The sequence below is a fragment of the Pangasianodon hypophthalmus genome, chromosome 1 (assembly GCF_027358585.1).
Source record: "Pangasianodon hypophthalmus isolate fPanHyp1 chromosome 1, fPanHyp1.pri, whole genome shotgun sequence".
Taxonomy (NCBI): Eukaryota; Metazoa; Chordata; class Actinopteri; order Siluriformes; family Pangasiidae; genus Pangasianodon; species Pangasianodon hypophthalmus.
This window is the reverse complement of record NC_069710.1, coordinates 27,915,983-27,930,479: the sequence shown is the minus strand read 5'-3', so window position 1 is coordinate 27,930,479 and position 14,497 is coordinate 27,915,983. Positions and strand designations below refer to the sequence as shown.

The following is a 14,497-nucleotide window of genomic DNA, read 5'->3' as shown; positions in this document are numbered from 1 at the left end:
CTTCTTAGTCACAATTTGAAACCTGAAAATAAAAAAATTAATTAATTCATTCATTTAAAAAAAAAAAAACTATGTATCAGATCTGTAACAGATCTGTATCTGTGATCTTTTGAGTTTTCTTTGCCTCCCTCACTGAGCTGTGTTAGGGGTTTATTATGCTCATGGGTGAAATTTCTGTCCAATTTTAATTTGAAATTTTCATTGTAGCCGTGATTCATTTTAATAGTGACTTAATATTTTTACGGTCACTTTTGCCTATTCTCTTAATGGTACCAATAATTCTGCATTATTTTGCATTGTATCTAGTTGTTCTAGCTTAAACTGTTTTTTTTTCTGACTTCTGGATTTGACCCTAGACTTTGACTCTGGCCTTGATGTTAAGATTCTTCTATTTGTGTACAAGGCACTGCACAAAATGGCTCCTGACTATATCTGTGATCTCCTTCAGCCGTACACGGCCCCTAGGTCACTAAGATCCTGCAGTCAGCTTCTTTTATCTGTTCCTCGTTCACGTTGTAAATCTAAGGAAGATCAGGCTTTTTCTGTTGCTGCCCCTAAGCTCTGGAACAGTCTACCTTTTAACATCAGGGCTTGAGTGTTTTTAAAGTTAGTCTTAAGACTTGTTTTTATTCATTAGCTTTTGATTAATTTACTGTTGTTATTGTTGTCTTTGTTGCCATTGTCTTTGGATACTATATTTCTTATTGTAAAGCACTTTGGGTCAACTTCTGTTGTGTTAAATGTGCTCTATAAATAAAGTTTGACTTGACTAGCCTGTCTGAATTAAATATAATTATGGATATACACAGCTTCATACTGTTTCTGAGTCAACATGGTTAGGTCTAGGACTAGAGTTTATGTTCAGGCCTTTTTCTAACTTTTTCATTTATTCTGATTTATTCTTATTTGGATAAACTTGTATTGTTACCAGTGAGGAATTAACCATATGGCCTCAATCTGCAACCTGAGTTTTTTTCCCTGCAAATTTTTAATGAAAGATTAGTAGTGAAAGTGAACAATTAATATTTTTTAAGCCACTTAGTATACACTTAGTTCATAAAAAAGAAAGAAACTGGCTCTTTCTGATTTTAGTTTTTCTGGTGATGACAACTCGACTGATCAAACAACACAGAAGTGCATCTTGGCATCTACTTGTTACCTAACAATACATTTGTGTGATTCCAAGCAAATTTAACTTAGCGAAGCTGCTATGAGAAAACAAAACACAACAAAAACAAACAAAAAGAAATGAGAGAGATAGCAATGATAGCAATGTACTAGCAATGGTAGCTAGTTAGTGGAAAATTGAATGCTATGGCTAACATACTGAAACAGTGATCGATACCAAGGATACTATCAAGACTGCTGCCAATGACAGCAACACCAGCATTAACATTACTGCTTACAGTGAAGGTGAGTTAGCTAACACTACCTAGCAAGTCATGCTTGGGGTCTCTGTAGGACTACATTTACATTTACATTTATGGCATTTGGCAGACGCCCTTATCCAGAGCGACTTACAATAGTGCTTTGAAGTCTATCAAAAATATATTCTGATATTGGCTCGCTAGGTCACAAACTAGGAATACCATCAGTCCAAAACTCTGATGGGGAGGTGATTTTTTTTTTTTTTTTTTTTTTTTGTGAAAGTGCTAATTTAAGTATTTTATGAAGAGCTAAGTCTTTAGACGTCGTTTGAAGACTGCCAGTGACTCAGCCGTTCGGACATCTAGGGGAAGTTCATTCCACCACCTTGGTGCCAGAACAGAGAAGAGTCTCGATGCATGCCTTCCTTGTACTCTGAGAGATGGTGGGACCAGTCGAGCAGTGCTAGAGGATCGGAGGGAGCATGGTGGCGCTCGAGGTGTGATAAGTGCTTTGAGATAAGTGGGTGCTGGTCCGTTTTTGGCTTTGTAGGCGAGCATCAGTGTTTTAAATCTGATGCGGGCAGCTACAGGAAGCCAGTGGAGGGAGCGCAGCAATGGGGTGGTGTGGGACTAGTGGTTAGGCCTCGGCATTGTCACTGCTATGGCCTGGGTTCGATCCCTGGCCAGGGAACCTACCCCAGCCACTGGGGCTGCACACAACAGTGCACTCCTAGTGCTGGTCCCAAGCCCAGATAAAATTGGGGAAGTTTGCATCCGGAAGGGCATCTGGCATAAAAACTGTGCCAAGTTAAATATGCGGACCAATGATCTGCTGTGGTGACCCTTAATGGGAGCAGCTGAAAGAAGAACAGCTACATAGCTAGTCATGACTAGCTGCTTACTCTGCATTTTCCTGAGCTTCTACTGATTGCGTTTCGTTGTGTTTCTCCCAGCAAACTCACTTTTTTCTATAACCCACAGCTTGTTGTTAGACTAGCGACTGTCGAGTCATCTTGTGTACTTGCAGTACACTAGCATCTGAACTGTTTTTCTCAGCTACTTGTGACTCATGTAGACCAGTATGTGCCACAGCCCATGTAGAAGCATCTATTTTAAGTTTTTAGCCTTGCAATGCGTTTGATAAATGCTTCAAGACATTTCATCCAAACAGCTTCATCCAAACATCTTCGGGGGTAGACCTCCATCTTTGTCTTTACTTTGAGCTTTGTATTGTATTGTCTTCTTTTTTTCTCCCTAATTTAGTCCTGATCAGTTCCCACCCATCAGGCAGCTCTTCCCTATCACATGACAGCTACCAACCAGCAAGGGTGTAGGCTATCATGTGCTTTCTCCGAGGCACGTGAAGCCAGCTGAGCACGTCTTTTCAAACTGCTGCTCATGCAATGTCAGGGTGCGATGTACCACTCTCAGAGGAAAGCGCTATCCACCCACTTCCGTATGTGAGCATGCACGGGCTCACATACGCCCATGATTGGCTAGTGTCACTGTGATTGATAGGGGAGAGAGGGAGTATGCCACCCCTCCCTAAGAGCATGGCCTCCTGCCACAGGTGGCTGTAGCATCATCAGGATTCAAACTGTCTTGTCTGTCCGGGGAAGTGGTAGCTCAGGGTTTAAGATGTTGGCCTTCTGATTGGAAGGTTGAGAGTTCAAATCCCAGCACTGCCAAGCTGCCACTGCTAGGCCCTTAACCCTCAACTACTCAGTTGTATAAAAATGCAATAACTGTAAGTTGGCCTGGATAAGGGCATCTGCCGAATGCCATAAATGGACATGTCTGTGTCTGTCCTCCCTGTCACTAGGGGGAGCCATCATTATGCTGGGCTGCTGAGTGCTATGGGTGTGGCACTTTCTGAGAAGACAAGATGGTGGACTTTCTTTTCAATCTCTTGTGATGTTGTGTTAAAGCTAAACAACATTGGTGTAAATATTTTTAAAGAGAGTTTGTGAAGAATGTGTAGGTACTGAATGTTGGTTGGTTATATAAATGCCTAATGTTTGTCTATTGTCTGTTTACCCATTGTCACCACTACCGGAGCAGGGTGAGTGCTATTTTCTATATCACTTTTCTCCTGATTTTTGGGTTAGGTAGGGAGTTACAGAACCACTTTTCATTTCTTTCATTTTGTTTATGTTTAGAGAAGGTAGGTTTTTGGGGGAGCTGTTGGGAGTGTTGGGTTTGGTTTAGGATTTTGGCCTTACGTACCCCCAGAGAAATGGCTTCCTGTTTGGCTGTATTTATCGACATGATGGCAGTAATATTAATTTTTATGAAATCTTTCTGTGGTTTGTGGTCTCTCTCTCTCTCACTCTCTCATTCTCACACACACAAAGCATTGCCCTAGCACATAACATGAATAAATTTCTCATGAGATCTGGTTGGCTTGGCTTCACATTCACTGTGAGAAAGTTGTATATCAGTGTTGGTCTCTCACAGCTCTGAGGTCCTGGGGTTGATACTGAGCTCAGGTTATTGTCTGTGCTGAGGATCTCATGTTCTTCCTGAATTTGTGTGGGTTTTCCTCCAGGCACCTCGTAAAAACACACCGGTAAATGGATTGGCTACTCCAAATTACTCTAATTTGCCCCAGGTGTATGTGTGTGTGTGTGTGTGTGTATGTGTGTGTACACAATGCCTTGCAATGAGCTGGAGTCCCATGACTCTGACCAGGAGGTTATTAAAGTGGTTACAGTTATTTTGATTATCATTTGTAATTATCAGAAGAGTGACTTAGTTAAAATAGCTGCTAGAGTAAAAAGCTAAGTAGTTAACTCACTTTTATCATGTATGCTTGTAGTGTAGCTATATTTCTCTGTAGATGAGCTCTAATGCAGCACTGGCAATGTCAAATGGCAGAAATTACAAGTAGCTGAAGCTATTTTGCTAAAACATTTCTTTAAAAAAAAAAAAAAAAGATGACTCATGAGATCCATGTGAAACACCTGGCACTGATGAAGCAGGGAGCATTCACAGCTCACAGCTGGTCACAAATCTGCGTAATCCCATCGTCCAGAATAAACTTTATGGATGAACTTGTAGCTCACTATTTACTCATGACCATCGGAATCATCTGCACTTTTCCCTCGTTTACAGCGACCCTGCTGAAAATGACTGAATTTAATCATAATTAGGACTTCAAGAGAATCTCAAGCTTAAGATGAAATCAATATGTACTGTTCAGAATGGTGTAAAGTGAATTGAGGAAGGAATATCATGGTAATGTAATAATTGGAAGTATGCATTGGGTATCCTTGATGGTGTCCTTGTATCCTTCTGTTTCATGTGACCTCATACTGTATAATCTTTCCGTTTCATGTGATGTATCCTTCCATTCTATATCCTTCTGTTTCATGTGACTTTATCCTTCTGTATATCTTTATACTGTATCCTTCCTTTCTGTGTGAGTGTATCCTTCCATTTAATGTGGCTGTGTCCTTCCTTTTCATGTGACTTGATACTTTATAATATTTCCATTTCATGTGACGTATCCTTCCATACTGTGTCCTTCCATTTCATGTGACGTCACACTGTATAGTCCTTCTGTTTCATGTGATGTCACACCATATAACAGCACCATTCTGAGGACTGAATAGAGGACTGACTTCATCAATGTCACTGAGGCTGTGCTTCATTAAGGACATTCATTTGCATTTATACTAATAAACAACTGATAATTGTCTACATACTGTACATCTCCAACAATCAGCAGTGCAGTGGCTCCTCCCTGTCATGCTGCCTTGTAGCTATGTTAAGCTAGCCACTTAATGGGACAACTGGGAAGATTATCTTGGCAGCAAGTATTCTAACATTAGCAAAGGTTAATTAGGTAGCTTGTATTGGTGCTAGACAGGCTGGATTGATTACTTCAGAAACTGCTGATCTCCTGGTATTATCACATACACACAACAGTCTCCTGGTTTTACACAGAGTAATACTTAAAACAAAAATCATCCAGTGAGTGGATTTTTTTTATTATTGTTTTACTGTGTAAGTGCTGTGTATTTTCTACCAAACTGAGTAATTTTAACCACATTTCTCCATCTTTTATGTTTGCATTGTGCAGCAAAGCCAGAAATTCAGTCCCAAATATGGCAACCACACCAGAAAAATCATGTGACTGAAACACCAAGATACCTCGGTTGAACTATTAAGCTACTCATACAGAGAAACACGGACCACGCGTGTTGACATCTCATCAGTTTCACTCGCTTTGTGATTATGTTTGCCTCTATTCTAAGTGCTGATCAATGAGTGTACTGTATGTTCACAGACAGAGTAGATGTGATAAATGATTCAAGATGAGATCGGAGATAGCAGTCCAACTGGAGAGAAGTCACAGAAAAGATGTGCTGAAAAACGACTGTGGAAAAGTTTCTGATAAATTCCCTTTCTACACAACAAACTCTCCACTTCCAGTGCTGTCTCTTAATGTGTACATATGGCATAACTGTTAATTCCACATTATAAGAATTCACTGAGTTAAGACAGACAGATTAAAAGCGTCTGTTAGACTTTTTCTTATGTTCATGCCAGATGGTCACAAGTGAACACTTTGAGGCTAGACATCACAGGAAACATGGTCATGTTGTTTCTAATTATCTATGTTTTGTGTGTGTTTTTCACAACACTTCTTTTTTTCCTTTGACATTTTGGTATTGTATAAAGCACACTGGTAATTATATAAATAAAAAAACTATTTTTAAAACCTTTATTCCAACACTGTAAACTACTCTGTTAACATCTAGCATAAATTTGGTTGTATCTCTTTTATTTTATTTCAGATACAGGTTATTATTATTATTATTATTATTATTATTATTATTAATTTTTTTTAACCTACTCATACTCATGATTATACACTCACAGGCCACTTTAATAGGAATGCCTGTATGCCTGCTTATGTGTGCATTTAGCCAATCAGCCAATCCTCTGGCAGTAAGACAATGCATAAAATCATGCAGTTACAGATCAAGCTTCAGGTAATGTTCACATCAAACAGCAGAATAAGGAAAAAAATTTGACTGTTTCTGGTTTGAGTATTTCCCAAACTGCTGAACTCCTGGAATTTTCATGGTCAGTCTGTAGAGTTTACACACAATAGCACAGAAAGGTTCTTCTTAAGCTTCTTCTTAAAAAAAAAAAACACCCAGTGAGTAGCAGTTCTGAGGGTGAAAATGTCTTGTTGATGAGAGAGGTCAGGGGAGAGTGGTCATGCTGGATTATGGTAACTCAAATAACCACTCTTTACAACCATGGTGAGCAGAAAAGCATCTCAGAACCTATAACTTAAGGCTGTAGTCAAGACTGGCATTGTACTAGCCAGGACTAGCTGAGGATGAGTCAAAACAGAGTCTTATGGGGTTCAAGCGAGTCAAGATTGAAACCAAAAACCATCAAATCCTTTTCAAGTCCAAAGCTAGTTGGCTTGATTTGTGCATTGTGCTAATGATTGTGCTAGAATGTTTTCTAGAAGAAATGTGCACATGTGAAATAAGAGACAACATGAACATTATTTTTACAAATTCTTGAGACCAGGACCATATTTAGCATGTCCAAGTACAAATGCCAATACATCTGAGACAAGTCCAAGTCAATACAGAAAATGTCTCGAGACTAGACTCAAGTCCTACAGCAGCATACAGGACCTTGAGGAAGACGGCGTGAAACAGCAGCTCACATCTGGTTCCACTCCAGTCAGGGCAGAACAGGTATCTGAGGCTACAATGCGTACAGGCTTACCAAAACTGGACAGTTAAAGTTTGGCTAATGTTTTGTGTTGATTCAGAGTTTCAGTAAGAATTTTCACTCTGATGTGAGTATTAAATAATAATTTAAAAAAAAAAAAAAAAAAAAAAAAAAAACTGTTGTATTAACTGGCGGCATGGCGGCTTAGTGGTTGGCATGTTTGCCACAAACCTGTAGGTTGGGGGTTCGATTCTCTCCTCCACCCTGTGTGCGTGGAGTTTGCAGGTTCTCCCTGTGCTTTGGGGGTTTCCTCCTCCAGTCCAAAGACATGTGCTGTAGGCTGATTAGCATCTCTAAATTGTCCACACTGTATGTGTGTGTGTGTGTGTGTGTGTGTGTGTGATTGTGCCCTGTGATGGGTTGGCACCCTGTCCAGGGTGTTCCCCAGAGCAGATCCCCTGTGTAGGATAATGGATGGATGTTGTATTAACTCTTGGACTTGATTCAGCACTGAGTTATTCCAGCAGACAAACCAACAGCTTTGGTGAATTTATTTTTCCCTCCTCGCCTGAATTGCCTTCTATATTAACAGAACGTCTTTACCATTTGTTTTGAATGAGACGTTGATTGATTCTGACATCAGGCGACTTCTGCATCTTTAAACAGCAGCAGGAGCAGCAGGAGCAGGAGCAGCAGGAGGAGGAGGAGGAGGAGGAGGATGCGGTTAAAAACTACGGGAAAAGCATTACAGGCTCGCAGTTACACGCTAACCGAGGAGCTCCGAGCAAGAGCACTTTCACTTTGAGCGCGCGCGAGCCGGTTCACACTCAGGCAGGAGGAGTCACATGACGGCAGCGGAGTCCGAGAGCGCGAGACCGAGACCGAGAGCGCGAGCAGAGCGCTGCTTCGTTCCGCCTCGCGCCGCCGCCATTCCGCGCTCTGCGCCCTAACGCGATTTTTATTGCGACATTTTACTCCCGCTCGGTGAGTATTATTTCCAGTGACCCCCTTTTTTGGTAAGCGTTTTTTTTTTTTTTTTTTTTTTTTTTTTTTGTCTTTTCAATCACTCTCTCTCTTTTTTTTTTTCTTTTTTTTTTTTTTTCTTTTTTCATTTTTCTCCTCCTTTCGCTGTTGCTGAACGGTGAGAATCTGAAGTGCTGGTTTTGGGTTTTGAGCGTTTTTTCCTGTTCAGGATTCAAGTTTTTTTTAGTGTGCATTCATTCTGAATGGGGTTTATTCTCATACTCAGATGCGCAATGTGTCGACAGGATGAAAGAGGTTTTTACATCAAGCTGGCAGTTTCGCATTTTTTTGCACGTTGAGGTTTTGCAAGATTTTTTCTTTTTCTTTTTTTTTCCTTTTTGTTTTCTGTCATAGACTTTTGCTGTATTTGCGCTTTGCTTTGTATTTGGCGGTGTGGCTCGTGCGAGTTTTGGGATTTTGATGGTCGCCGACCAAAAGCAAGCTTTTATTTCCTCTCTCTTTTCTTTACAGAAGTCCTTTTTAAACCTGCTGCTGTTTTAATGTGAAACTTTTCTCGCAGATTACTGATTTACATGTTTTGTTTTGTTTTTTGTTTTTCCCTAATCTTTGATTTTTCTATTTCCTCTACTTTCCTGCAGATTTCAGTGTCAGATATGTATTTTTTCGGATGTTGTCTTTTTATGATATGGTTAATGCACATGAAGTGCATGTGAAGTGAAGTGAAATGAAGTGAAGTGTGTCTTTTGGGGGAGGATCTGTGCAGTTTTTTCCCTTTTTTTCTTTCTTTTTGGTTTCCGTGCCCACGATGATGAACAGACGATTCTCCTTTCGCAGGTACATACGGACGAGAATCCAATCCAATTCCTGCAGCACGATTGCGTTTGCAAGGAAAAAAAAAAGCAAAGGCTGAAAGGTTGAAATCTCACTACGTGGTTGATGTGTTCTTAGGCTTTGGGGTTGATGTTAAATCACAGCTTGAACTCTTGCACTTCACTGTAATCCATAACCATGAACAAACAAATCTGGGATGAGTGTAACTCCAGTAAGTTCATTCTGTCATTCAGTCAGATTTCACCACTTCACTATCAGTAGATCAGAACAAACAGAAGATCAGACATGTAAGTGTGATGTGTGATTAGGAAAGTGGATTTGGATGGTGCTGACCCTGCATACCATGTTGCTCAGCAGCTCGGGAAATGCTTTGCTTTTTTTTATTATTTAGATTTTTATTGTTTTCTTTTTTCTTCCCAGCATTGTATGTGGCAGCATGTAGACTCACCCGGACTCATTTTATCACCCAACATGTGGCGTGACATTACTACTTAAAATCAGCACCATGCTGGTGCCTGTACCTCACCAATAGGAAACAAATTCTCATCATTACCAAATGTCTACCACCATGACACTGATGTACACCTTCTTTAGAATAGATTAGGGTATTACTACATCACTACTCTCCCTGCCCAAGTGTGGCACTTTCAGTTTGGAGTTTCAGCACCATGGACAGCAGCAAACACAACAGTGCAGAATGACCAGCCCAAGCATGTGCTCAGATCCGTAAAGCATTGGACATTCTAGATCGTCTTGAGTGTTACAGACACATCGATACATCATTTAATTCTAATCTTTGCAGTGCCATGCTTTTGGAAACTCAAGCCCAGATCTGAATCTGAAACCCAGATATGAATTCAAACTGATGAGAAAATGATATAGTTGGATTTCTTTCTTCTGTTTTCATCTAAATGAAGTTGTACTAAAGGATATTAATGTTAACTCATCCCCTTACCTTAATGTTAACATGAAGTATCAGACTACATAGATTAACACTGTTCCCGTTGCCTTAACAGCTTTCTACGCTCTTAGAGGAAAAAGATTAACCTTTTCTTAAACTCCAAGGATCTATCTTCCTGGAAAATTTAGAACTATGGCTATCCCTCTGGGGAAACCCTTAAAGGCTTTATGTAGAATCCTACAACAAATTGTTTTCCTATCAAAATGGGATCCAAGTAGCACTTTTTTAGGAAGCAAAGAGCGCTTACCTATCCAGGAATCCTTGAAGAAGCTGTTTGTCCAATAGTGTCCATACTTTTCACTGCAGTTACTGAATATTTCAAAGTAATTAAATAAGATACATATAGGAACTAAACCAAATAACAAGCTGGGCTTTAAAGAGTTAAATCTCAAACTTGTAAGGATTTCTTTGGCTTATCTCTAGGGGAATCCTCAAAGACTCTGTACAACTTTACAACAGAGTGAATTCCTATTAGAAAGCATTCCATGTAGAACCCTTATAGGATGCAGAGAAACCTTAATTATCCAGTGAAACCTTGAAGAACTCTTTTTATAAGTGTACATACATCGGTACTGATTGTAGTTACTGAATTACTCAGTGTAGTGAAATGAGACATGTCATAGTTGAATAATAAATAATAAGCTGGAAATTTAAGAGGTTAAATCTAGAACTGAGGGTTTCTTCTGTTTATCGCTAGTGTATACGTTACAGGCTCTATGTAGAACCCTACAACAAAGTGTCTTCCCATCAGAAGGGGTTCTGAGTGGCACCATTTTAGGATGCTAAGAACACTTAATCATCCAGGAACCCTGGAGGAACACTTTTTTTTTTTTTCTAAGAATGTCTATCCTTTTAACTCTAGTTATAGAATATTTCATTGTAGCAAATCAGTTAGATTCAGTTAGATTACTGAGCAATAAGCTGGGACTTTAAGGGATTACATCTAGAATTGTCAGGGTTTCTTTGGTTTATCTCTAGGGGAATCCTTAAAGGTTCTATACAGAACCCTACAATAGAGTATTTTCCTATCAGACAAGGTTCCATGTGGGACCATTTTAGGAGTCAAAGAACCCATTAACTGTTAAATAACCTTTAAAGAACCTTTTTCCAAGTACATACTTTTCCACTGTAGTTACTGAATATTTCGTTGTAGTGACCTTAACTTGTAGATGCGACATATCTAGAACTCGTCAGGTCTTTCTTCTGTTTAATTCTGGGGAAATCGTTAAAGGCTCTATGGGAACCCTACAGCAGTGTTTTCCTATCAGACATGGTTCCATGCAGAACCATTTTAGGAGGCAAAGAACCCATTAACCCTTAAAGCACCCTTGAAGAACCTCTTTTTTTTCTAAGTATACATACTTTGTCACTGTAGCTACTGAATATTTCATTGTAGTGAATTGAGATGCCCATAGAACCTAAATAAGTGAATAACAAGCTAGACTTTAAGCGGCTAAATCTCATAGAACTCATAAGGATTTCTTAAGTTTATCTTTAGAGGAACCCTTAAATGCTCCCTGTATATTTTCCTGTCAGAGAGGGTTCCAAGTAGAGTCTCTTTATAAAGAGCTGAACTATATCCTTAACTATTCAAGAGCCCTTTTCCTGGATAAGAGTGTATGCAATTTTGGTTTTGTTTTGTTTTTGTTTGTTTGTGAGATTCCGCTAAAAAGGATGTGTTGTCTCAGGGTTACTGCTTTTCTCCTATTTATTGTACTGCTTTTCATTCCTTTTACACCTCCAGTGAGCCTGAGCTAGTCATTTGAATATAATCATGATGTATACTCCTAATATTCCACATAGGCGTCAATGTGCTGTACATTATATCCGTGACTACGTGAAGAGTGTTAGGGCTCAGGTAGACGAAGGTAGCAAGGCCAGTCGAACGGTGGCATTGAGATGTATGCAGCGTGCGCTGAAAGGTGCCTCTGCTGCGCTGATAAATGTCTCTCTCTCTCTGTCATCTCTCCAGCTGGGCGTTATGATATCCAGCGTTAGTTCCTGCAGTGTCGTCTCTGCCCTCCAGGCAATTTCTCTCCGTTATCTGGGCCTAGCAAGGCTCGCGCATGAGAGCTATAAATGAGTACTGAGAGATATGATAGCTCATGTGTGTCAAGATACTTTTGCTCTCATGCATAAAACATTTCGCGGCACGTAAAGTCCTGTTTACACCAGGCATGTGTTTGCCAGTAGGGCTGTGTGTGTGTGTGTCTTTATTTGTGAAAGATAGAAGGAGTGTCTGGTGTGTTTTGGAATGACAGAATGACAGAATGACTGAAGGCCTAATCATAGTCCACTAATCCAGAAATGAAGCATATATTCATAGGAAGCACAGACAGAAGCACTTGGTAACACAAGGCTGTGATCTAAGGTTGGTGTGTGCGAAGTGTGTTATGACAGTGGTTTTTGTGCAGTTGACAGCTGTTGAACAACACTGTTTTCATCACCTGGGAAATATGAAATAGATTTCTTGTGTATGGATACACTGCAATGTATTGTTAATGATTTGTTTTTCCTCCCAAAGATGGAAACCACGCACTTGGAAATACCAAATTGTCTTTTTCAATCCATCGCCTTTTGATGCATTTTGATGTATATCAGATGCTGAAAAGGAATCATAATCATAATCATAAAAGATCATAATCTTGCACAACTCAATACAAAATGCAGGTACAAAACAGGAATGCATGATTTATTGTTGCTTTATTGATTTATTATTATTGTTGCTTATTCTACAGCACTGTTGAATTCTTGATTCTGATTGGTCAGAAGGTGTTGATTCATTTTCTGTAATGGCATGGCTGTGACGGTAGTATCTGCTGCAAGGCAATACATTACTAATGCATTATTGTTTCTATAGTAACTTCACAGGGGCTGGTATGATGTATAGTTAGCAGGCGACTGACAGGGTGTTTAAAGTGATAAACCGAGTGATAATGAATGACTGAGTGATAAGTTTTCTGTACGGAAACCTTTATATAACATTACCTTTATATAACCTTTATATAACACTGGAAGGAGCCTCCAGTCTCAGCACTTTGTAATATTCGGTAAGTTTTCCGTCACGGGATAGTCTTCAGGATAGAAAACTTTTCTGGTTTTTGTTTTCTGGTTTGTCAGTAACGTGATAAGCTGCACTTATTTATTTATTTTGGCTTATAAATGTCAAGACAGTGAGAACAAGTAGAATTTGATGGGGATGCCTCTGCTGCCAACAAATCTAGTCCTTCTTGTTAATAAATTGTATGCCTTGAATATCTTTCAAATGTACTTCAAACAGAAAGGAAGTTATTGAAGAGAAACTGTTTCAGACATCTGACCTTGCTGTGACCTTGACCCTGTTTGGATTCATTTCCAAAATCTAATCAGTTCATCTGCGGGTTACACTGATAATTCCATATAAATCCTGCAAACATTCAACCACTTGTTTTTGAGATGTTGCACTGACGAGAATCGTGGATGGGGAGACGGATCCAAAAATTTAGTGGCAGAGGCATAAAAATAGAAGCTGAAGAGGGAACTGTACATGTAAAGTATGTACATGGAAAGTACGGCTGCTGTAGTATAAGAGGAATATAACACTTCAGGATGTGCTTTTATTGGAAAATATTCTACTGTGGGGTGGTAACAGTAACTCTGCTTCGCATAGCACCATTTTATTTTTTGCATTTTTTATTCCTTTTACCTTTAAATACATAGTACGTTTATTGGAGTAGAAATATATCAGGCTCCAAATAAGGCTCATAGTTCTGATAGACTGCTGGACCTGTTCATATTCAGTGGGTTGTTTAGCAGCTCGATTATGGGCATGTGCTATGTGAACATTCTCCATCAGCAGCTCCACCACAAGCTTCCATCATGAATCTTATACGAACAGCTGAACAACAGTCATTTCGTCTATAACACTTTTCTGTCAAACAGAGTGATGTGGTACAGTAACAAATTTGTAATCCTACATTTTGTTATTTCCCTATATGGTCACTATATTTATTTCCTTTTATGGTCACTATATTGGATATAACATAATGACAGTTTAGGAATAGTGGTACTGTCCACTGTATACCCAAGTGAATACAAAAAAATGTCCTTTTATGTTTGTTGAATTTTAACATCATCTGACAAAATATCCACTCAAACGTTCTCTCCATTTTCAGTATGGTTAAAGTATTGGCGCCCTGACTTTTGTGTCGCTGTTACTACAGGCCAAGAAACTCTCTATTTTATTTGTATTTAGTAGGAGTACTTTAAAAGGGACATGAACTAGTACACATATTAACATGGCATAATGGTCTGTTTCTTATATCAGAAAAGAAAATTTGTTGAAAATATTACTATTTGCATATTTTAATCATACCCATCATTAGTCACCACCCACAAGCTTCACATGTATTGTTATATAACCCTATTAGTGTAAATCTTCTGAACTTTCCAAGATGACTAAACAGACAACATTTTTTGCTGAATGTACTTTTATGAGCTGAAAAAGGCACGTTTATGAGCTGAAAGTAGGTAATTCTCGCTGCTATTCATACTCGATATTAGCTCTATAGCCTTAATGCAGCATTTGATGCAATCAGTTTATAAAGAAATTTCAAAATCCATATTACTATTTCTAAGCACATTCATAAATTCTTATTTATTCAAGGTT

At 39.1% G+C, this 14,497-nt stretch overlaps 1 protein-coding gene across 3 annotated transcripts in view; it reads left to right on the top strand.

The window, feature by feature from the left end:
• Window positions 1–3,258: 3,258 nt before the first annotated feature.
• The window catches only part of LOC113545483 (RNA-binding Raly-like protein), a 170,649-nt gene continuing 159,410 nt past the window's right edge, over window positions 3,259–14,497 (top strand). The window contains exon 1 of one of the 3 annotated variants that reach the window (XM_034307628.2): window positions 3,259–3,429. In XM_034307628.2, the coding sequence (XP_034163519.1) occupies window positions 3,382–3,429 (48 nt within the window). In that variant the 5' untranslated portion in view covers window positions 3,259–3,381. Of the gene's footprint in view, window positions 3,430–7,817; window positions 8,058–8,192; window positions 8,892–14,497 lie in introns of those variants that run through there. The other 2 variants (XM_026944859.3, XM_026944860.3) reach the window with 2 other exon arrangements.